This window comes from Lepidochelys kempii, chromosome 3 (assembly GCF_965140265.1).
Source record: "Lepidochelys kempii isolate rLepKem1 chromosome 3, rLepKem1.hap2, whole genome shotgun sequence".
NCBI lineage: Eukaryota > Metazoa > Chordata > Testudines > Cheloniidae > Lepidochelys > Lepidochelys kempii.
The window spans coordinates 186,267,036-186,292,609 of record NC_133258.1 but is presented as its reverse complement, the minus strand read 5'-3'; the positions used below and the strand labels follow the sequence as shown (position 1 = coordinate 186,292,609).

The following is a 25,574-nucleotide window of genomic DNA, read 5'->3' as shown; positions in this document are numbered from 1 at the left end:
TCTCTGGGAATGGTTCAGTAAGTGGAGTGGGATGTGGATTGTTTTGTCATAATAAGTACACATGATGAAGTTCTGAGAGAATGTTCTATAGTGTTATGCTTCCAAGATTTGAATTTCAGCATTTGTGCACATTCCAACTGCCTTCACTGTTGTATAACTGAATTGAATGGTGGAGGGATGAGTTGGAGCAACGTGGCAGAACTCTGACTGTGAGAAGAGAGGTGCATGTGTACTTTGAAGGATCAAGTGTGCCTTATTTCAGTTCTGAGATTTGTATGTTGTGCTACAGAGGTGCAGGAGGGTGTCATTTTGCTATGGCAATTGTCAGCAGTCCAGCAGCATTCATGCCAATGGACTCCCAGGCTCACTGGGGGATAATTGAAGGTAGTGTCACAGAAGAAATCTTTGGGGCAAAGTTGAAGGGAAGATAAAATTTAGCAGGTTGGGGTGGGGTGTGTTTAGTAGGCTCAGGGCATGTATTGACTACAAAATTAAGTCAACCTATATTCAGTTCAACTTTACAGCCACTGCAGTAATTGCGGTTTTTCATGTCCACACTACCCTCCTTATATCAGTGGTGTGCTTGCCAGGAGTGTTTTCACCAACTTAAATGGAGGCAGTGTGGGGGGCTGAGAATCCAGGCTCCCAACTCTGCGCAGAGCTAGGTGCAGGGAGACTGGTTGCTGCCTGGGCTCTCAGCTCCACTTCCTACACTGACATAAGCTCTACGCTTCTTGTGGAGGTGGACTTATGTCAGTGTAGTAGGGCTCTAACATCACCTGGAGCAAGGCTGTCAGGTAGACACTGGCACAGTTAGGTCGACATAAGCTTCCTTATATCTACCTAACTCTAGTGTAGAACAGGCCTCAGTGTTTTATGTGTAAGCAGCTCCTGTTTGCTACACCTGACCTAAGCCCAAATTTTGCTGTAGCAAAGAGAATTTGTTACTATGTCCTTCAGTGGTCACATGCTCTGTTCCTAAAATGTTCTGTAACGGCAGAGTGGTACTATGTATGGTGTTGGCATACTGGGTGTTGCTGAAACAGGACAGAATTTAGATTGTGTTGCAGGATAGCATGTATCTTGGGCTCAGACTCACAGTGCCTGGGTACAGCTTGGATTCTATGACCACAGCATAACACTTTGAGCCACCCAGTTACTGTGACTACAGCCTTCCTGGAAATCTGTTGCTTCAACAGAGCAGTTCTACACAATGTTGTCTAATCCAAAATATAAACAAATGAGTGTAAGCCCTGATTACACTCAGCTTTTGTAAGCTTTTGACACGGTCTCCCACAGTATTCTTGTCAGCAAGTTAAAGAAGTACGGGCTGGATGAATGCACTATAAGGTGGGCAGAAAGTTGGCTAGATTGTCGGGCTCAGCGGGTAGTGATCAATGGCTCCGTGTCTAGATGGCAGCCGGTTTCAAGTGGAATGCCCCAGGGGTCGGTCCTGGGGCCGGTTTTGTTCAATATCTTCATAAATGATCTGGAGGATGGTGTGGATTGCACTCTCAGCAAATTTGCGGATGATACTAAACTGGGAGGAGTGGTTGATATGCTGGAGGGCAGGGATAGGATACAGAGGGACCTAGACAAATTGGAGGATTGGGCCAAAAGAAATCTGATGAGGTTCAATAAGGATAAGTGCAGGGTCCTGCACTTAGGACGGAAGAACCCAATGCACAGCTACAGACTAGGGACCGAATGGCTAGGCAGCAGTTCTGCGGAAAAGGACCTAGGGGTGACAGTGGACGAGAAGCTGGATATGAGTCAGCAGTGTGCCCTTGTTGCCAAGAAGGCCAATGGCATTTTGGGATGTATAAGTAGGGGCATAGCGAGCAGATCAAGGGACGTGATCGTCCCCCTCTATTTGACATTGGTGAGGCCTCATCTGGAGTACTGTGTCCAGTTTTGGGCCCCACACTACAAGAAGGATGTGGATAAATTGGAGAGAGTCCAGCGAAGGGCAACAAAAATGATTAGGGGTCTGGAACACATGACTTATGAGGAGAGGCTGAGGGAACTGGGATTGTTTAGTCTGCAGAAGAGAAGAATGAGAGGGGATTTGGTAGCTGCTTTCAACTACCTGAGAGGTGGTTCCAGAGAGGAAGGTTCTAGACTATTCTCAGTGGTAGAAGAGGACAGGACAAGAAGTAATGGTCTCAAGTTGCAGTGGGGGAGGTTTAGGTTGGATATTAGGAAAAACTTTTTCACTAGGAGGGTGGTGAAACACTGGAATGCGTTACCTAGGGAGGTGGTGGAATCTCCTTCCTTAGAAGTTTTTAAGGTCAGGCTTGACAAAGCCCTGGCTGGGATGATTTAATTGGGGATTGGTCCTGCTTTGAGCAGGGGGTTGGACTAGATGACCTCCTGAAGTCCCTTCCAACCCTGATATTCTATGATTCTATTATTAGGGTATTAATATTCTGATGACGGTACATTGACATGATTTACAGTTTTGGTGTAAATGAAGCTTTCAGGTAAAATTCACTATAAAACACCAGGCCCACACAAGATCACATGCTCCACATAAGTCTTAATATGGGTCTGCAGTGATATGAATTTGCTCCTTATTGGGTTAGCTGTAGCGGAAATTCTAATTTCATGTTTGTCATCAGTGTTTAATTCCATGTGCATTTTTATTTTTAAGGGGTAACAGTGAGTCAGTTGGATGAAGAGATGTTTTCTGTGTTTGCCCCAACGCCTAATGCTATGCATGAAGCACGAGAGTTTATTAACGAAATCTGCAAAGATGATGTAAGGACAGACTTTCATTATTTGCTTTTTATTTCTTTATTTTATGAACCTTTGTCTTACACCTTTTTTTTTTTTTCCTGCAGCAGGAGCATCATTTGGAATTTGGAGCTGTTTATACAGCCACAATAACTGAAATTAGGTAAGATATACTTGACTTCTGAAGTTGAGATGAACTCATACATATGTATATACATTTCACTATTTCAGGAAGTCTAATTGATACCAGGGATTTTTTTTTAAGTGGTCACTTACAATATAATTAGAGAGACTTAATTTAACTCATTACATATTTCTATCCCTTTAGACCCCAGAAATCCAGATTCTGGGGTTATCTTACAGCTATATGAAACTGAAAGGTTCAGTGAGGCATTGGCCTTGAGAACTCAGGGGTCATGGAAGGATTATTGTTTGGGAAGAGTTTGAGCTGTCTACTAATTCTTTAGGGAAGGAAATTTGAAGTCCTACCTTGCATACATCATCTTGTGATACCATCATAGAATCATAGAATATCAGGGTTGGAAGGGACCCCAGAAGGTCATCTAGTCCAACCCCCTGCTCGAAGCAGGACCAATTCCCAGTTAAATCATCCCAGCCAGGGCTTTGTCAAGCCTGACCTTAAAAACCTCTAAGGAAGGAGATTCTACCACCTCCCTAGGTAACACATTCCAGTGTTTCACCACCCTCTTAGTAAAAAAGTTTTTCCTAATATCCAATCTAAACCTCCCCCACTGCAACTTGAGACCATTACTCCTCGTTCTGTCATCTGCTACCATTGAGAACAGTCTAGAGCCATCCTCTTTGGAACCCCCTTTCAGGTAGTTGAAAGCAGCTATCAAATCCCCCCTCATTCTTCTCTTCTGCAGGCTAAACAATCCCAGCTCCCTCAGCCTCTCCTCATAAGTCATGTGGTCTAGACCCCTAATCATTTTTGTTGCCCTTCGCTGGACCCTCTCCAATTTATCCACATCCTTCTTGTAGTGTGGGGCCCAAAACTGGACACAGTACTCCAGATGAGGCCTCACCAATGTCGAATAGAGGGGAACGATCACGTCCCTCGATCTGCTCGCTATGCCCCTACTTATACATCCTAAAATGCCATTGGCCTTCTTGGCAACAAGGGCACACTGCTGACTCATATCCAGCTTCTCGTCCACTGTCACCCCTAGGTCCTTTTCCGCAGAACTGCTGCCTAGCCATTCGGTCCCTAGTCTGTAGCTGTGCATTGGATTCTTCCATCCTAAGTGCAGGATCCTGCACTTATCCTTATTGAACCTCATCAGAAGGGGATTCTCTTCCCAAGGAGCAGGCAAGCCGGGCAGACCTGAATGTAGAGTAACTTAGTGCCGGTTCATCTATGTAGACCCATTGTAGAAGATTGTTAGGCAGTATTAAGAATGCAGAGGAGCAGACCCTTTTATAAGTGGGGAACCCTTATAAAACTAGATACTGTTTGATAATATATATTTCTTTTCTGACAAAGTTTATTTATTTATTTATTTATTTTTAAGTAAGTTGTAAAAGCACTGCAGGACAGATGTATTACCCTCCAAGACTTACGTAGAAAATCATTGTGCTGCTGGTGACATTGCTGTCAGCTCCTCTCCTAGAATTTTTCTATTGAAAAAATTATCCTCTTCTCCTTTTGTCAACAGAGCTTTTCTGTACACTTTGCTGTATCTGTCTTACGTATTTTTAAGGCCTCTAACACTTGGCACTCAGATGGAGTGGTAGTTTGCCTTTCCTTTACTACAATGGTATATATTGATTTAAAAGATAAACCTAGAAAAATATGTACTAGTCATTTGTTATTGAAAATGAAGCTTGCATTTCAGGACAGACAGTTCAAATAAATGTGTGCACCTCCTCTGTTCTGGTAGGTAAACAACAAAATAAAAGGACCAATAAAATCTTACTCAGGAAATTCAATTTATGTTTCCATTGGAACCATGAGCCAGAATAAATGTACAGCTGTCTAGACAAATTATTTTGAAATAACCAAAATCTTTTATGATGCAGAGATATTGGAGTGATGGTAAAACTGTATCCGAATATGTCTCCAGTGCTACTTCATAATTCACAACTTGATCAAAGAAAGGTAATAAAAGTTGTTCAAGTTAATAGGAAAACAGTGAGGCAAAGTTCTGGATTTCCAATCAAGATTTCCTCCTATTTTTTTTTTTAATTAAGTTGTTCAAATAAGCTGGGAGAGGGGGTAGTGTAGCAATCTATCCTCGTTGCAGCGCCGGTCTGTAGGGTTAAAGGGAGATTATATTGCCTTTCCTAACAGCAATCAGATGTAAGGAAATGTATGTGGAGAGGAAGAGGGTAAGGGCTTCAAATTTCAGACTTTTACTAGCTGGAAGCTCATCAGAAAGACAGAGGCACAGCCAAGGTCCAGGGACATCACCTGAGTAAGAATCCCAGCAATCTGACTTTTACCTATGAATGGGTATGTGTGGGTGGGGGAGGCTGGCATTGCCCCTGGATAGTAAATCTCCTTCCTTGTCCTTCATGCTGGTCTCGACCTGTAGGTTTTGTGTATGAGGGAAAAGCGGGTTTAACAAAAACGGACGTAGTAAGTAAAATTTTAAAGGATTATATAATATAAAATTAACAATATTAAAAATCAGTATAGTTTGATAAACTGTACATTCTGATTTTATTTCATTTAATTGCATGTGGTTTACATTGGGGCATAGCAGCAAAGTTATTCTCTTCCTAACTAATAAATCTTGGGTACCTCAGGTTAGAAGCTGGCAGATAACGATCAGTCCCATGTCCTATGCGTGATATACTGCTGAAAATCTTGTCTCCTGCATTGGCTACCATGAAAAACTGTTTCCTTATTTTCTGAACCTTCTATGAACTGACTGCATGGAAATAGTTTTACTTTGTGTAATGACACATCCACTCCCAGTCTTTATTCAAGCCTAATTTAATGGTGTCCAGTTTTATGTATGTGCTGAATACCTCTCTTAGACTGGGTAGTTCAGTATTTAGGACCAAGTTTTTACCCTGTATACTGAAGTACAGCTCTGTTGAGATCAGCTGTTACTGAGAGAAGTGTATTGCCCTTGGAGATCCTGAATGTTTGGCATTTAACTTTTGCTTTTCACCATAGCATATTGTAAAACAAACGTGATTCTGCCAGGGTATCCTGAACCTTTTAAATCCTCCATTGTAGTTGGAAAACGTGACCCCATTTAATTCCTGTTAAGTTGCAATGCTATATTCTAAGTAAAATAGAAGCCTTTACAAAAAGCTTTTATGTACCCATTACTCTTAGTAAAGCTAACTAACTCTTTCTATAACTTTCTGAATTTAAGAACATTTTGTTTAATTATGTAAATATTGTGTTCTAGATTAAACATCCTAGTGCCCTGGGATTAGATGTTGGCCAAGAAATTCAGGTATTTATTTAAACCTTGAAAGTGTTGAAAAAAATCGTTGTAGATTTTGGTTCATTATCTGAAGGTATAATAGTTTGCATATCGTCCTTGTTTTGTGTTTGCATAGGAGGAATACGGCTACATCTGCTAAAAAAAAAAACAAAAAAACAAAACTTCAGTCCATTATACTTGATAGCTTTGTGCCCTGGTTAAAAGCCTGATCCTGCTCCCTTGGAGTAAATGGGGTTTTAGCCATTGACTTCAGTAGGAGAAGGAATTGATTGTGCAAAATAGATTTAGTGATGCCCAACTTTATTAAACTATGAAGACTTATGTTCTAGCATTCACCTTAAATTTTGTTTCTTCAGTTTGATATGGTTAATTCTTACACTGAAACTTAATGTAACCTTGTCACAGTCTGAAAGCAATCTCATTTCTTCTTAGGTGAAATACTTCGGTCGTGATCCAACTGATGGCCGAATGAGGCTTTCACGTAAAGTACTTCAGTCACCAGCCACAACTGTGGTTAAAACTCTAAGTGACAAAAACAGTATTGTAATGGGAGCTGCAATTCCGGAGTCATCTAGCTCATCCTGTTGACTAGTAAGATCATAAGAACTGTTATGGACATATTAGTTCTGAACTTTTTAACGATTGAAAACATATTGTGAATGACAAGTTTGTATATTGTACAGATAACATTTTAATTGTGTATAAATACTGTTTGATGCTGGTTACTATTGAAATTTTCATCCCTATCTCCTTGGCTATTTCATTCTGTGTCACAAAAAGCTTAGTTTCATTGTAGTATTGTTACAAATTATATAAAATTGCCAAGGAAAAACTAACAATTCTGGACTTTGGGTTGGCTACCGTATATAAGCTATCAGAAAAGAACTATGTTTATTTTTAAGAAGTCTTACTCATAATGCCAAAGAGCAGATACAAACCCTGTTCAAATAAATGTAAAAGTTTGCTGCTCTCTTGGAAGTTCTGACCCACACAGTGGAATGCCTGAAGTTGTCACCCTTACACAAAAATGTTTTCATAGCGTCTCCCTAACGTGCATTTGACTGTAGTCTTAATTTAAGATTTTTCAGAAGAATATTATGTGCGTTTTTTCTACAGAAGCAAATGGGACAGTAGACAAACCTGACTGTTTATAAAATGGAGGCAAAAGCATGCCATGTCATTGGCAAATCAATTGTTTTAGTAGTAATCACTTAAGATATTGTCACTGGTTTAGAACAATCTTATTCTCTAGATTGGTGGAGCTATGTGCTGATTTAGAGGAATGCAAAAATAAACTTAATTTAGTGCATTTTTAACAAACATTTGTGAATGTGCAACCTTTTTAATTTAACTCCTATTTTGTCAGTTGGTCCCTGGAAAAGAATGGTATCTTGCATTTTCTTTGGAAGATAACATGGTAACCAAATAATCCAACTTTAATAAAAGCATACTGTGCTAGAACCTATAGACTGACAGTGAATCAAATAAATATGTAGAGAAACAAACTATCAAAGCTAAGAGGTGATGTAAAGTCTCATAATTTTAAGATGCTGTTAGAAAATTTGGCAAAAATTCCATCAGTATCTTATGCTACTATTCAGAGTAAGCATAGAGAGAATCTAAAACCCTCCAGTTGCATAGGTTGGAGAGCAGACCTCTGTAGCTCCTTAAAACAGACATTTTCAGAGTTAATGTTTCAGGAATATCTGATAGCATTCCAACGTAAATGGTAAAAAGTGAGAAGCTCTCTTTCACTGATAGTCCTTTACATAAGGCAAAACTAATTCCACAACTTTTGATTTTTGGGATGTTCCACTTTTAGTTTAGCACTTAAATTAGCACAATGTACCTCTGTTAGTCAAAGCCCAACTGCAGGACACAACCTATAATGAAGGATATAAGGAAAAAAATTTCAGCAATCTGCAAGATATGTAGAATTCACTACGTTAGCATGGGTAACATTTAACCTCATTTTCATGGTTCATCATTTCAGTTACAAGTATTGTAATTCACAATAATTTAAAGTGAGAGCACCACATTTGTATAGAACACTAGAAATTTTATAATACTAAAATGGATAGTGGAAAGGAGTGGGAAAACACAAAGAGAATCTAAGACCTGATAATTTAGAATTAAATGCTGATGAACCCTCCCAAAATAAACAAATATAAGAATAGGAGTATTGAGATTGTAATACATTTGTTTTCCAGCTCTGAGTTAAACCATTGTGTCTGGTATACTTTTCAAAAATCTTGTATTAATTCGGTGGAGGAATTTTAATATTCTTAATGTTCAATCAAGATGATTTCATCAGATTCTCTTAAACTCAAAGGGACATTTTTAAAAGGTTATAAGAATTAACCAACACCATGTGTGGAGGCTTCCAAAATCAGTTAAGAAGACACCCATTCCCATGCTGGTCTGAAACTTTGTCTAACAGTAGAAAACCAAGCCTTCCGTTAGTGGCAGGTAGGCTCAGAAGCTCCCGGAATTTAAAAAAAAAAAAAAAGTGGCATAACATACAGGAAAATATTTATCTCTTAGTACAAAATAAACACTTGTATTTGGGGAGGAGAAATGTGAACATCTGAGTGTGAATGTACAGCAACAATTATTTTGCTATTTTTTATTCTTAGTAAATATTAAAAGAATATTGACCCAGTTATATTTGTAGTTTTTTGTTCCTCACAGTATAAGCTTGAAATATAATTTTTTCCCTACCAATCTTTTGCTTGTCCACTTGTCTCACTATTATAGTATTTCCAGTGAGATACCCTTTCACGTCACTGGTTTTGTCACTACGAATTACCAGCACAGGTAACCAGTGAGCTCACACTCAATGGGTAATATTATTGGAGTAACATATGCTAATGATCTCACATCAACCCTAACAGAATCTGAGCAGAGAAATGTTTTAACTTTTCATTTACTTCCTTTAGGAAATATAACCTCAGTCTAAATGTGCCCACAGTTTCTAGTACAGTCTATGTTTGATGGACACTGAAGTTCCGTTTTACATTTTTCTTTTAACAGTTGGCCAAGGAAGTAGTCTGATTACTAATGTGAATATATTGATTTTGTTTGAGGCACTGAATTGTGTCTCAACATCAGAGGTTTAATCAGCACTCCACTAGGTGTCCAATGAAGCTGATGGTTTGCAATCTGACCTGAATCCAATTTTTCACCCAGCTGTGAAGGTTAATAATTAGATCATTTGAATGGCTAGGACTGATGTGCTTTTATTTAATATGAAATGTTAGTCTATTGTAGATCATTTAACTCCTCAAAGTGTGGTTACATTCTGAAAAATGACACTGCAAAAATGGCATTGTAGCATTCCAAATTTGCTCACTTCTTATTTTTTTAATTGCTAGCCCTGCAAACTCAATGTGTGGGGTCAATTTTAAGTTCTTTCTGGCTTGAACACAACCACCAATAAAGAATTTTCATTTGGAGCACAGTTAACAATTGATGATCCATGAGCCAAAAAGAACCCAACTCCTTCTATAGCTGGATTGGCTTTTCTGGGTTAATAAGAGAAAAAACATATTTATGTTAACGTAAGCAGGTATAAAACTAAATATCAGCATGGACCAGATCTTTTGAGTATGGATCTGGTGAGGTTTCTTTTTTTTTTACGTAGTCACTTTTATGACCATAACTCTACTTCAAATAAATAACATAGATACAAAAAGTGCCTAACATTTTAGGCATCTGATCCTGTATGTCTGAAAACTCTAACTTTTTATTATTTATTTGTATTTGTATTATTGTAGCACTTAGAACCCTACTACTAGTCATACACAATAAACCCATTGTGCTACGTGCAGCACAGATGACAAGGCTACTTTAACTCTAGGGGAAAAATAAACTACTTTTTGACAAACAAAACCTGGTCGATAGAGTCTGCAGCCATGTCTACACTATAAACTTTAGTTAACTCAAGTTACATTGGTGTTCAGCCACTGAAGGTTATATATTGCTGGGACAGGTGAATACTTGGCTGCTTGCACTAGAAAATGCGTCTGCTCATCAGGAGTGCTTGTGTCAATATAAAGTGTGGTGGCCCATGGGTGGACCATCCGCTGCAATCCATTTTGGGACATGTTTTATGAGATAGTAACGATTTGCCCAGGGATTGCTGGGAGCTGGCGGCCAAGTTACCAGCATGCAGTTTTCTCCAGCTCATGATACCTTCCACATCTCGTAACTTTTGCATTGCTATTTAAAAATCACACAGTCCCTTCTGACACTTTTTGTTCTTTGCCATCTGACAGAAGCATGGAGCCCATAGAGCTCAGTACTGTTCTCATTAACATTTCAAATACAAGACACATGATTCTCCTGAATATGCAGACCTTCAAGAAGTACTGCAATATGCAGGATCACAATGAGAAAGACATCTCATTGTGATATCTTTGAGGACAGTTTGCTTGGGTACATAACAGGGGAAAAAAATTCCAGATTGCTTGTAGTGTTCACGGAGCAGTTGCAGGTGGAATGTTTCTGGGGCTGAGAAACAAGCACTGACTTGTTGGCTCGCCTTACAGTGCGGGGTTGGGACAATGAGCAGTGGCTTTAGAACTTTTGGATGTTAAAAGGCCACTTTCCTGAATCTGTGTGTCAGGCTCACCCCAGCCCTCCAGCACATGAGCACCAGAATGAGAGCTACATTGACAGTGGAGAAGCGAATGTTAATTGCACTCTGGAAGCTTGTAATGCAAGATTGCTACCGGTCAATGGGAAATTATTTTGCAGTTGGAAAATCTACAGTGGGGGACCTTGTCATGCAATTGTGTAGGGCCATTAATTGTCTCCTGCTACTCAGGACTGAGACTTTGAGCAAGGTGCAGGAAATAGTGGATAGATTTATAGCAGTGTAGTTCCCAAAGTGCTGTAAGCAATAGATGGCACCAGCCCACCTTGCCACAGAGTACATCAACAGAAAGGGCTACTTTTCTATGGTTCTGCAACCAGTGGTGGATCCCGGTGGATACTTCACTGATATCAGTGTGACTGGTCAGAGAAGGTGTGTGATGCTCTCTTCTTTAAGAACGCAGGACTGTTCAAGAAGCTGCAAGCAGAGACATTATTTCCTGACCAGCAGCTTATCATTGGCAATTTGGAAGTGCCTGTTCTGATCCTGAATGCAGAATGACAGCTGAATGTGCTTTTGGTAGGTTGAAGGGACGCTGTCAGGGTTTACTCACTAGATTGAATCTCCGTGAGAAAAATATCCCAGTGATTATAGCTGTCTTTTGTGTCCTGCATAATTTCTGTGAGGAAAAGGGGGGCAAAGCTGCCATCAGGGTGGAGGTGGAGCCGGCTGTCTGAGTTTGAATAGCCTGATTTAAAAGAGCCCAATATGGGGCTATGTGTTGTGTTGTGTTTTTCAAAGTCATCCACAGTAGTGTTCTCTCTTAAAGGCTTGAGATAGTGTATGTCTTGTGTAACTTAAGTCATGTGTATTTTGGTTTTTGCCTTCTGCTATCCTTTTGTGCCGTCTGCAAATTATAAATACTGCTGGGCCTGTAGCTTTGCCTGCCACTATGTGCACTCAGTGTGCAGCGGCAGTCAAAAAAGCGAACAGACTATTGGGAATCATCAAGAAAGGGATAGATAATAAGACAGAAAATATCATATTGCCTCTATATAAATCCATAGTACCTTGAATACTGCGTGCGGATGTGGTCACCCCATCTCAAAAAAGATATATTGGAATTGGAAAAGGTTCAGAAAAGGCAACAAAAATTGTTAGGGGTATAGAACGGCTCTGTATGAGAAGAGATTAATAAGACTGGGACTTTTCAGCTTGGAAAAGAGGCGAATAAGGGGGGGATATGATAGAGGTCTATAAAATCATGAGTGGTATAGAGAAAGTAAATAAGGAAGTGTTATTTACTCCTTCTCATAATACAAGAAAAAGGGGCCACCAAATGAAATTAGTAAGTAGCAGGTATAAAACACAAGAAAGTAGTATTTTTTCACACAATGCACTGTCAACCTCTGGACTTCCTTGCCAGAGGGTGTTGTGAAGGCCAATACTATAACGGGGTTCAAAAGGGAGCTAGATAGATTCATGGAAGATAGGTCCATCCATGGCTATTAGCCAGGATGGGTAGGAATGGTGTCCCTAGCCTCTGTTTGCCAGAAGCTGGGATTGGGAGGCAGGGCGTGGATCACTTGATGATAACCTGTCTGTTCATTCCCTTTGGGGCACCTGCCATTGGCCACTGTCAGAGGACTGGATACTGTGCTTGATGGACCTTTGGTCTGAGCCAGTATGGCCAGTCTTATGCTCTTATGAATTCTATGGTTCTTGCTGCACATTTATAAATATGGCTGGGTTTTTCATGATCTGAATTCTGTGGTGCTTCACCTGCATTTATAAATTCTGTTTGATTTCTTTGCTGCTGTAATATTTGTTGTGAACTAATAAAGGTACTTTGATTATCCAAAAATTAGTACACAAAATCAAAGTGCAAATAAACACATACATACAATATTATACCAACTTAACATAATAGGATGAAACTTTTAAAATTCCTATTGAAAAGGAAGTAAACATTAATGTCTATTTGTGTAAACAAAAAGGTAGTTCAGTGTACTCCATTGTGGCTACAGACGCCAATCTGTGATTTTTTTTCCCAGGTCAGTGTATATGCAGCTGTGGCTTTGTTTGATGAGAAGTAGAGTGGTGGTAGGGGTAAGGATGTGGTCTGTGATGCTACATAGTATGCTGGATGGAACAGTGTAGGGAGCTGCAACTGTGGAATTCTCCATGGACTGCAAAGGCTGATTCCAGGATTTTTTTGACCTGTAGGTTAACCAGGATCTGCATCATTTAGGTTTGCTGCCTGAGAAGACCAGTTAGGTTCTGGTGCATTTCACACTCCTTGTCCTGCTGGAACCCCTGGGCCTTTTGCTGGTCCCTCTATTATTCTCCATGCTCTTGGTTATATTGGCCTTCCAAACAGTCTGTTCCTGGTCCAGTGCAGCACTCGCTTGTAAGATCTCACCAACCATGTCTTCCTTTTCCTCATGATTAGGTGTTCTGTGACCCGGAGGGGGCACCTAAGGCCCCACCAGTCCAGAAGCTGTTGATAAAAACAGACAGATAAGCCATTAGATTTATAGTCACAACAGACATGGAAAGGTAAGTTTCAAAACATCCTTCCCTTATTCCCAAAAATACTTTTTAATAAGAAATGCTTATTGACATTTCAGCTTTGTAGCACTGGGGTATAGCACCACTCTACAGCTCCAACCATGGTGATTGCAGCATGGTCTGGAAGATGGGAGTGAGGGTTTCTGTTGCATGAAGCTATAGAATTCCAGCCCTGGTTCCATGATATGGGGCAGTGGCATGTGACAGGGTGCTCCAATCACTGCATGTATGATGCCGCCTCCTGGGCATTATGGGGATTAGATCTGCAAGGTCGACACCCCTTCCTGCTGTTTTATGCCATCACTCCATCTCTCTCTCTGGTCTTCAGCCCCATTCTCACTCTAAGAACTGCAGTGTCCTCTTCGTGACTTGGCCCTCTGACCAGATCACTCTGTGTGCCCCCCTTCAGGGATACAGTCCTTCACATTCTCTGACACTCCCACAGTAACCCAGGTAGTCTTCCAGTTTATTGCCCCACCAGTGCCACTTCCCCAGTGGCAGATAAAGGAACCCGGGCCTGCCCTCTACCCCGGATTATAGTCCAGGGATCTTCAACCTAGCAGTTCTGGGCTTTACTCACTGCTCCTCCCCTGGACTGCTTCCTATTCTTCTGGTTCCCCCCTTTGTCTTGATGTACTAGGTCCAAACCCTCTTCCTAGGAAGTGACTGCTGCCCCTGTCTGTTGCCAGCTTCCTAGCATTATAGGCCACACGTCTTCCTGCCCATCAGAATGTGCTTGCCATCAAATTCCTGCTCCCCGGCTCTTCCTCAAGATGCAGCTTATGGAGTTAATAGGTCTACCTGGCCGCCTTAACCCCTTTCAGTCCTGTGGGGACACCCCCATCACAAGGCAATATATATTGGTATTATTTTTCATAGACAGTGGTGATTTTGGCTGATTTTTCACTTCTGAGGGGCACAAAACCCAGCTCCCAGTAGCATCCCAAAGCCACCCGTGCTCATGTGCTGCTGGCTTGTTTGCTATGATGGTGCCAGTCAAGCTGTTTGCAGAGTTTGGGAAAGTATTGTAATGTGGAGGAAGAAATAAGGTCGCCGTCCCTAGAAATCTTCAGAAGAGGATTGCAGAGTATTTCTAGAGAAGTTTGAGATTTTTCAGGAGGATGAAAGGGAAATCCCTACTCACCCAAATAAGGTGCTCCACAGTTCTCCCTCTGTCTGGCCCAACAAGGGAATTGAAAGCAGATAGCAACTCTACTTTTGTTTGTTCTACTTCTGCCTAAGTACAGGAATTGTTTTTAATATATTTCCTAACTTTTTATATTCTCTCAATGTACCAGTAAAACAATGAAAAGTCAATACTCTGTCTGGAACTCTTTGAGGATGGTCCGGGTACTGTTTTTAAATGGCCGGGGCAGGAGAGAAAATAAAATAAAATATTGTAAGCACAAATTCGTATACACTCATCCAAGCTTCTTCCCTTTCATCAGCAATCTAATCTGTGCTTGCCTGGGGAGACTGGCTACACTCCTGCAGAGTTTCAAACAGGCCCTAGCTTGTGTCATGGTTGGAGTCCCCTGCCACCTCTCCCTCTTGTTCCGTGTTGTTCACAGCAGGGTTCTCCTTCTCAGGCTCCTCTAAGGTGTCCACAGTAGTCGGTGGAATGCTGGTGAGGTCAATGCCAAGGATGTCATGCAGTTCATTGTAAAAGCGGCAGGTCTGAGGGCACACCAGATTTCTTGTTGTTTTCCCTCGCCTTTTGGTATCCCTGGTGAAATTCCTTTGTTTTCACTGTTGCTGTTCCCTGTCATATATCCTGCATCCGTGTGCAATTTGCTTATAGATATCCATCTTTCTACGGTTGTTCCATAGCTGTTCTTTCTTGCACAGCCTCTTGTCCACACAGACCCAAGAGAGCTAATAAGTCTTGCCTGCTCCAGGCAGGTGTCTAGTACCTCTGTGTGCATAAAGCCATGGTTGGTTGCAGGCTGTCCTTAGGATTTATGGGACCCTACGCAGTATTATTAAACTGGTGCCCCTATGCCCGATGGCAGCCCCGGGGTGGGGAGGAGGGATGAGGCAGCAAAGGATACCAAGTTGCCCGGCTCACCTCACCGTGTCGGAGAATCACAATTCCTTGTAGAGACCCCCGTACTCTCTCCCTCATGCAGAATGTGAGGTGCTGGTGCATTTGGCTCTGTGAATACGGCCCCTGCCTAAGGAGACTGCAGCGCAACCTGGGTGTGCGGGAGCAACCCGCTTTTACCTGCTGTCATGGGTAGTGGGTGAAGCTGCTGCTTCAGGAGGCTAGCTCCCTAGCCCACCTCTTCTGCCTGTGGCCCTGCCCTCTCCCCACTGTCTCCCTCCTCTGTTCCCTCCCCCTCTGTGCTCACCTCCTTCCAGCCAAATCCCTGAACCCAAATGAAGCAAATGACATTTGAAAAAAACACTCTTCTGTAATTTCTGCAAATGGAACATGTTTTCCACTGCATGCCAGATGGTGAAAACTGGACATGCAGAAGGTACCTAATTAAAAGCACTAAACTTGGGAATAAAAAATGTCAGTCACAGGTTTTTTGATATACCCTGAAGTTTGTCAGAAATTTATTTGCAGAAACTTTGTAGTAAGGGCAAATCAGCTGTCTTGCTGAATACAACATTAAACATTATGGAATACATGAGGCAGCTCTTCTCTGTTTCACATTTTCTTAATCTGTATTTCTAAGCTGATTTTATATTTTAAATGTACTCTGAAACCTTCAGAAAGTAATCATTCCAGATTACTACATATTTAATTCACTGAAACAAATACATTATTTTAAATCAATCAGTCACAGAGGTTTAGTGTGTTCATAACAACATTCATTGCTTTTAGAAAAAGGGAACACTAATTTACTTTGCGTGATCTCCATAACAACAGACATGTTTATGAAATTTCACCAACTTTAAAAAATATGTTTCCAAAGATTTTAGGCATAACAAAGGATTTTATATCTTACTACGGTACTGATTTTGCTAGAGGCTTCTCTTAAAACTAGTTTATCAGAAGTAAAGAAAGGGGAACTTGTTTGTCCAGCTGTCTGGCAGGGAAGGGGTGTTGCCCCTTTAAGGGCTCTCTTCAACAGCGGGATGAAGGTAGAAGGGGATGGACAGGAAGACTTTGGAAGCAAGTTTTTTGTACTATAGTAATTAAAATTAAAATGTGTATTTTAGATAATGGTGATCCTTTGAAGGATTTATTTAAAAAATTATATGTCTGAAGATCCAAGCATTTAAGGCTAAAGATGAATACTCAGATTGTGCATCTAAAAATCTATGCAAGGATTTTTTTAGAGGTGTGATTTTATCATCTTCACCAACATACTAATGAAATATTTTTGAAGCAAATTTTAAACTAAGGTCCTGTAGACTAACATGTTCTGAGTAAATATTACAGTAATGCACAACTGTTTTTGTCAGTAAATTCAGAAACTGACAGTATATACCTGGGGGTTGGCAAATGCCTGTTAAATGGCTTCATTACCATTTGAATGGCTCTTTAATATTTTCAATGTGCTAATAGGTCTGGCAACCTGGAAAGCTTTTTCACTTTTAAGTTACTAGATACCCTCTGAAGGAAGACTCACCAGGCTGCAGCAGTTAGCTGTGGGAGCCTGCAGGATGGGTCAGAACAGGGATAGGAAGAGGTGGGAGGGTGGACACTGAGACCCAGGGGTGCCCCCAAATTTTCAGGTGCCGTATGCAGCCGCACATGCTGCATATGCCTAAGGACGGCTCTGGTTGGTTGGACACAAACAAAGGTAAGCTGCTAGGTGTGCTTCCCAAGGTGGGCGACTAGGAAAGGGCATCACTGAAAAGGGTTGTGTATGCAAAATTTCTGGCTGAAATATATAGGGAAAGTGTGGGTCAGGGAGCAGAATTTACACATCTTAAATTGCTACACAAATTTTGTTCACATTTTACACACACATGGAAAATTACCTCTGAATTAAAACCAATCTTGAAAAATTTTAGCCCCCAAAGCATTTGTTGACCAAAGTTATGAACAACTGTAAAAAAGAATTTTATAATAGAAATTGACCTTCAACCATAGTTATGGTAAATACATAACTTCTCTGTACATAATTAGATTCAAAAATAGTTTGAAGAAAAAAGGTCCATTTTGCTCATTTCAGAATCCTGAAGTTTCCAAACATGAGCCTAGATTAAATTTTCAGATATATAATGTGAAATTTCTGTGTTAATTCATTTCAACAGGCTGGTTTGAGGAAAATGGTGACTTTAAAAGTCCATGAAACATGTATAATAAGAGAGAAGTTGTATATCTGTTTGAAGCTGCCAGTATTTATATGTAACTTAAATTCTTCAGTATCCCAAATTTATATCTTATTCTTGAAAACTAATGTCTGCAGTAGAATCTTGACATTTAGCAGATGATTTTGGATACATGTACAGGATCTGTCCTGCTCCCTAGTGGCACCCTTTTTGAAAAGGTGGTTGCACATCTATTATTCCATCTGAAGGTAGGGATAATTTCACCTTGTCTAGCTTATTTTATAAACTAGTCTTTGGCTATTTGACTCCAAATTAGTGGTATAGGTGTACTGATATAAAATTTTTGCTTTTTTGATCAAACCCTGCTGCCTTTTAGAAATTCGTTTGGTCTGCTTTAGTACAGATAGAGCCATTGAAAAATATTCCAGTCGATAGGAGTCTGACAATTACTTTTTACATTTTGCAGTCAAGATAATTAAGGTAAGCTGCTTATGTGAGATCTACACCGTGGATCTAATGAAATAATTTAACTTTAATGCTGTTCAGAAAATGTATGCAGTCACCATGGTATCTTAGTATTTTGTGTTTAGTATTCATGTTATGGTACCTCCTTATTGGAGCACCATTGTGCTAGGTGCTCCAATAAATCCATGGTATGCCCACATCTTGCATACTGCATGCAGATTTGGTTGTCCCATCTCAAAAATGATATATTGGCATTGGAAACTACAGAAAAGGGCAACAACAATGGAATGTCTTCCGTATGAGGAGAGATGAATAAGACTGAGACTTTTCAGCTTGGAAAAGAGACTACTAAGGGGGGATATGATAGAGGTCTATCACATCATGACTGGCGTGGAGAAAGTAAATAATGAAGTGTTTACTCCTTCTCATAACACAAGAACTAGGGGCCACACAATGAAATTAATAGGCAGCAGGTTTAAAGCAAGCAAAAGGAAATATTTCTTCACACAATGCATAGTCAACCTGTGGAACTCTTTGCCAGAGGATCTTGTGAAGGCCAAGACTATAACAGGGTTCAAAAAAGAACTAGATAAATTGATGGACGATAAGTCCATCAATGGCTATTAGCCAGGATGGGCAGGAATAGTGTCCCTAGCCTCTGTTTGCCAGAAACTGGGAATGGGTGACAGGGCATGGATCACTTGATGATTACCTGTTCTATTCATTGCCTCTGGGGCACCTGGCATTGGCCACTGTCGGAAGACAGGATACTGGGCTAGATGAGACCCAGTATAGCTGTTCTTTTATTCTGTGTTTCTACAGTATCTAAGATGTCCCTTGCCCTGAAGAGCTTGCAGCCTAATACAAGATGCACCATATGGGTGTAACTAACAATAAAAAGGAACAGAGGAGGATTAACATGGATAACAGCAATAACATGTCTTGCATAGGACAAATAAGATAAATATCAGAAATCCCTCCTGTCCATCTACCCAGGGTAGTCTTTGTTTGCATAAAATGAGAATTAGTTTCTTACTGTTTCATTAACATTAAAATGAGTACTATAACTTGTAATTTTTGTGAAATCTTTATTTCAGCACCGGTAACATAGAAATTCACACATTTCACAGGGTTATATTGGAGTAAGCAATTTTATTCCTTCAAATGTTAAGAAATTTCAGTGTAGATTTCAAAATGTTAATGCTTATTTTATAAAGCCTTATGGCTTTTGAGACTCCAGGGTTAACGCTTTCAAACATTTCTCCACCATGTAATCAAAGATTCTTATGTAGGCATAGTACTCCATCAATTGGGGCTTTAAAAAAAGATACCAAATATCATGAGGCTCTTGATTAATTTGTGAGAGCTGGCAATAGTGCTCTTGTGGATTTATATACATGCCGGGGATTGATATGGACTAAAATTACTTCACCCCAAGAAATTTCAGCTACATTCAGCAATAAGAGTTAATTGCTATTTTTTAGAAATATTTTAGAAGTTAGAGCCCCCTACTGCTTAATTGCTTGACAGTTGACACCCTGTCCTGCTACCTTATTGAGGTCAGAATATGTAGGGATAAAGTGAGACAGGCTAAAAGTCAAGTAGAGTTGGACCTTGCAAAGGGAATTAAAACCAATAGTAAAAGGTTCTATAGTCATATAAATAGGAAGAAAACAAAGAAAGAAGAAGTGGGACCGCTAAAAACTGAGGATGGAGTGGAGGTCAAGGATAATCTAGGCATGGCCCAATATCTAAACAAATACTTTGCCTCAGTCTTTAATAAGACTAAAGAGGATCTTAGGGATAATGGTAGCATGATAAATGGGAATGAGGATATGGAGGTAGACATCACCATATCTGAGGTAGAAGCGAAACTCAAACAGCTTAATGGGGCTAAATCGGGGGGCCCAGATAATCTTCATCCAAGAATATTAAAAGAATTGGCACAAGAAATTGCAAGCCCATTAGCAAGAATTTTTAATGAATCTGTAAATTCAGGGGTTGTACCATATGATTGGAGAATTGCTAACATAGTTCCTATTTTTAAGAAAGGGAAAAAAAGTGATCCAAGTAATTATAGGCCTGTTAGTTTGACATCTGTAGTATGCAAGGTCTTGGAAAAAATTTTGAAGGAGAAGGTAGTTAAGGACATTGAAGTCAATGGTAAATGGGACAAAATACAACATGGTTTTACAAAAGGTAGATCGTGCCAAACCAACCTGATTTCCTTCTTTGAGAGAGTAACAGATTCTTTAGATAAAGGAAACGCAGTGGATCTAATTTATTTAGATTTTAGTAAGGCGTTTGATACTGTGCCACATGGGGAATTATTAGTTAAATTGGATAAGATGGGCATCAATAGGAAAATTGAAAGGTGGATAGGGAATTGGTTAAAGGGGAGACTACAACGGGTCCTACTGAAAGGTGAACTGTCAAGTTGGAGGGAGGTTACCAGTGGAGTTCCTCAAGGATCAGTTTTGGGACCAATCTTATTTAATCTTTTTATTACTGACCTGGGCACAAAAAGTGGGAGTGTGCTAATAAAGTTTGCAGATGATACAAAGCTGGGAGGTATTGCTAATTTAGAGAAGGACAGGGATACCCTACAGGAGGATCTGGATGACCTTGTAAACTGGAGTAATAGGAATAGGATGAAATTTAATAGTGAGAAGTGTAAGGTCATGCATTTAGGGATTAATAACAAGAATTTTAGTTATAAGCTAGGGACGCATCAACTAGAAGTAACGGAGGAGGAAAAGGACCTTGGAGTATTGGTTGATCATAGGTTGACTATGAGCTGCCAATGTGATATGGCTGTGAAAAAAGCTAATGTCGTCTTGGGATGCATCAGGAGAGGTATTTCCAGTAGGGATAAGGAGGTTTTAGTACCGTTATATAAGGCACTGGTGAGACCTCACCTGGAAACCTGTGTGCAGTTCTGGTCTCCCATGTTTAAGAAGGATGAATTCAAACTGGAACAGGTACAGAGAAGGGCTACTAGGATGATCCGAGGAATGGAAAACTTGTCTTATGAAAGGAGACTCAGGGAGCTTGGCTTGTTTAGCCTAACTAAAAGAAGGTTGAGGGGAGATATGATTGCTCTCTATAAATATATCAGAGGGATAAATACCAGAGAGGGAGAGGAATTATTTAAACTCAATACCAATGTGGACACAAGAACAAATGGATATAAACTGGCCACTAGGAAATTTAGATTAGAAATTAGACGAAGGTTTCTAACCATCAGAGGAGTGAAGTTTTGGAATAGCCTTCCGAGGGAAGTAGTGGGGGCAAAAGATCTATCTTGCTTTAAGATTAAACTCGATAAGTTTATGGAGGAGATGGTATGATGGGATAACATGGTTTTGGTAATTAAATATTCATGGTAAATAGGCCCAATGGCCTGTGATGGGTTTTTAGATGGGGTAAGATCCAAGTTACCCGGGAAAGAATTTTCTGTAGTATCTGGCTGATGAATCTTGCCCATATGCTCAGGGTTTAGCTGATCGCCATATTTGGGGTCGGGAAGGAATTTTCCTCCAGGGCAGATTGGAAGGCCCTGGAGGTTTTTCGCCTTCCTCTGTAGCATGGGGCACGGGTCACTTGCTGGAGGATTCTCTGCTCCTTGAGGTCTTCAAACTACAATTTGAGGACTTCAATAGCACAGATATAGGTGTGAGGTCTTTTTTAGGAGTGGTGGGTGAAATTCTGTGGCCTGCATTGTGCAGGAGGTCAGACTAGATGATCATAATGGTCCCTTCTGACCTAAATATCTATGAATCTATGAATCTACGAGTTCACAAAACCAGAGTTCTTCCTCTTGGTGATTGGCAGTAAGTACTCCATGTGATAGCTACAGCACAGTGGCAGCCAGAGAAGTGGGTTAGTTACATCAAGGGAAATAGATTTGTTTTTAAACCATGTTCTCTTGCTTCAGTGAACCTCACTTTGTGTGCAGCATTTTACAGTTAGGCACCTTCTCCATCCTCTGCAACCCATTCCTATTACAATGATAGATTTATAAAAATCTTTGGGGCAAATCTTGCAGACTTACTGTGGCTAAATTTTTATTCCATACAATAAGAGTTTTGCCAGAATAAGGACTTCAGGAAAAGGCCTCACTGTTTTAATAAATTGGGGACAAATTCTGGCCCCTCCTTTGAAGAACTATTTGGAACTAGTGCAGTTCTGCTGTGCAAAGAGGAGTAAAATTTTAGGGAGCATATAGTGAGAACACCTACACCAGCCACTAGTGTGGAATTTCCCCTTGGAGGGGGTTGTTTTGGGGCCATAGGGCCTAGCACAGCCTCAGGTTTGCTGTGGCAGCCCTAGATTCTCTCCACAATCTAAGGTGAGGGGGCATAATTCCTCTTTCCATTTCCACCTTCTTTGTCCCTGAGAATCTCGCCATTGCCCACCTTAGCTATTCAGGCTGCCACTTTTATGCCCCTATATGTTTTGGTACACATGCTGAACTCTTCATCATCAAACATATTCTTCAAAATTGAGCATTACATTTGTACTCTTTTGCAGGAAAAGACAGAATAAATTAAAAAACTTAATGACTGCTGCATCATGGCCCTTCCTTTGAAAATACAATAAGGCTTTGCAGACGTCCTGTTTTGAAAGGCAAAAGTGTGGTTTTGATTCATGTTAACTCAATGAAGTTACTTTAAACACAATTTAAATGCTCTTTTTGTGCCCGTTAAGATGAAGGCAAACACATTGGAAGAAGTGGTAACTGGCCATCTTGTGTCTTCACGCGTGTTTGCCTTCATCTTAACAGGCACAAAAAGGGCATTTAAATTGTGTTTAAAGTAACTTCATTGAGTTAACATGAATCAAAACCACACATTTTTTGCCCATCAAGAAATTGCCAGGGGCTAGACAGAAACCACCATCTCAACGATTAGTTACAGCATTTTAGGCTATGTCTACACTGGCACTTTTGTTGGTAAAAATTTTGTCTGTCAGGGGGGTGAGAAAAACACACCCCTGACTGACAAAAGTTTCACCAACAAATGTGTGGGTGTTGATAGCACTATGTTGGTGGGAGAGCGTTTCCTGCTGACATAGCTACCGCTGCTCGTTGGGAGTGGTTTAATTATGCCAGTGGGAGAGCTCTCTCCCGCTGGCATGCAGCAGCTACACAGGAGACCTTACAGTGGCACAGCTGCAGCGGTACAGCTGTGCCGCTGTAAGGTCCATAGTGTAGACATAGCCTGAGAGTATTTAGAGCATGGGGGTGGGTGGGAGCTAAAATATAGTTGCTCTACACATAAAGAAGGTATGTCAGAGCAGAAAGGATAATATTACCTGAACATCTAGTTAAGATGTGTAGATATTTACTACAGAGCTGCTACTAAGGTGTTGTCTACATGGATTTTTTTTATAAACTAAGGTGTGAATTAAAGCCAATATACTTATGCCACATAGACACTTTATAGAGTGGCTTGTTTTAGGTTTGGTCTACATTTAAAACTTATATAGCCATAGCTATGTTGGTCAGTTTTTTTGGGAAGGTATTACAGGGAGGAAACATTGTGAAATAGAACTGTTTTTAAAATTAACTCTAATTTCTGGTAACTTCAGAATGTTTCAGGCAATTTGAGACTTTTCAATGATGAAAACAATTTTTATATAGACTGAATAGACCTGTCACTACTTAAGAGAACAACATTGTATTTAAGTAATATATCTATTTAAAAAAAATCCAGAGGCTATTCTCACAGTAAGGAAAATGTAACTAAAAAGTTGTATTTTAAACTTGTTTTAATAAAGGAAGCTGTTGTACAATTTAATTGTGCTGTCATGTACAATAACACTAAATGAGCAAAAGGAGATGTTAGAGGAATGACATGCATAAGAAAAAGTAGTGCCCTGTTTTGCTGCTATATGATATATAAAGAAGGTCTGAACATTTATTTCAAAATAATTATTTTTGTTACTTTAGAACTTGTCTATACTAGAAAGTTGTACAACTTTAACTATACCAGTAAAGTTAGTGGTATAGTTCACCTAGTGCGAATGCAGTTATATCAGTATAAAGGTGTTTTATCATTATGTATTATTTATTTATCCTATTGTAGCACCTAGGAGCCCCAGTTGTGGACCAGACCCCCATTGTGCTAGGTGTACAAACAGAAAAAAAAGACATTTTCTTGTATTTGCAGACCCTCAGGAAGTACCTCAACAATGGAGGACATAAGGATTTATTCAAGGACAGTTTGCTGAGGGACATAGCAAAAAACAATTCAAGGTTTTTGGCATTCACGGAGTAACTGCAGAAAGTGGAGAACCACTTCTGAGCTTGATAAACAAGCACTGACTGGTGGGATTGCATGGTAGCGCAGGTTTGGGATGATGAGCGGTAGGCTGCGGAACTTCTGGATGCAAAAGGCCACACTCCGAAATCTGTGTGGTAAGCTCGCCTCAACCCTCTAATGCACAGACAGCAGAATGTGAGCTGCACTGACAGAAGAGAAGCAAGTTGCAATTATGTTCTGGAAGTTTGCAACACCAGATTGCTACCAGTCAGTGAGAGATCATTTTGGAGTTGAAAAATCCACAGAGGAGGGCCATTGTCATGCAAGTGTGTAGGGCCATTAATTGTCTCCTGCTATGCAGAACTGTGACTCTCTGCAGTGTACAAGAAATAGTGGATGTGTTTGCCATAATGGGGTTCCTGAAGTGTGATGGGGAAATAGATGCCCCTACTTTACCCTATTTGGCACCTGCCCCCTATGGTATAGAATACATCAACAGGAAAAGTCTAGTTTTCTATGGTTATGCAAGCACTGGTAGATCACTCAAGATACTTCATTGATATCAGTGTGGCTGGTCAGAGAATGTGTATGATGCTCTCATCTTTAAGAACACTAGATTGTTCAGAAACATACAAGGAGGAGCATTCTTTCCCAACCGGTGGATTACCATTGGTGATGTGGAAATGCTAATAGTGATTCTGGTGGACCGAGTTTACCCCTTGCTCCCCTGGCTTTTGAAGCTGTACTCTGGCCACCTCAACAGTACCAAAGAAATATTCAGCTATTGGCTCAGCAGGTGCAGAATGACTGTTGCACGTGCTTGTCGTAGATTGAAGGGACACTAGCATGGGCGGTGGGTATAAAAGGCCAGGGGAAGCTAAGCCTCCCCAAACAGGATGTGGTGCACCTCCCTTTGGAGGTGCACTGGCCCACTGTCTTTGGAGCGCTGCCATCCCGAGGCCCTACTTCCTCTCGTCCTCTTCCCCTGTGGCCCCACCTACACTACTCCTTTTCCCACCCCTGCTCCGCCTCTTCCCATCTCCCCTTGGGTGGAGGGTGTGGGGAGGAACAGGCCAGGGGGACAAACACAAGCGGGGCCTGGGGTGGAGCAGGGGTGGATTGTAGGCGGGGTCTCAGGGGGAGGAGGCCAAGCAGGGGTGGGCCTCAGGATGGAGCAGAGTGGCGGGGCCACGATTCAGGTCCTGGTGCCCACCCCCTTTTCGGGAGCTTCCAGCGCTCATGCCTAGCTTCCCCAAATGCAGGAGTCACTTGCCGCGCATG

General features: G+C 40.7%; 1 protein-coding gene across 5 annotated transcripts in view; it reads left to right on the top strand.

Moving 5' to 3' along the window:
* Positions 1–25,574, top strand: part of PNPT1 (polyribonucleotide nucleotidyltransferase 1) — an 83,618-nt gene that overhangs the window by 36,948 nt on the left and 21,096 nt on the right. For 2 of the 5 annotated variants that reach the window (XR_012158287.1, XM_073339328.1), the window contains exons 24-28: positions 2,654–2,760; positions 2,844–2,899; positions 4,777–4,855; positions 6,123–6,170; positions 6,594–6,752. Coding sequence is in view for 4 of the 5 variants with exons in the window: in XM_073339328.1 (XP_073195429.1) it covers positions 2,654–2,760; positions 2,844–2,899; positions 4,777–4,855; positions 6,123–6,170; positions 6,594–6,749 (446 nt within the window). In the remaining variant the exon portion in view is untranslated. Of the gene's footprint in view, positions 1–2,653; positions 2,761–2,843; positions 2,900–4,776; positions 4,856–6,122; positions 6,171–6,593; positions 8,827–25,574 lie in introns of those variants that run through there. The other 3 variants (XM_073339329.1, XM_073339330.1, XM_073339331.1) reach the window with 2 other exon arrangements.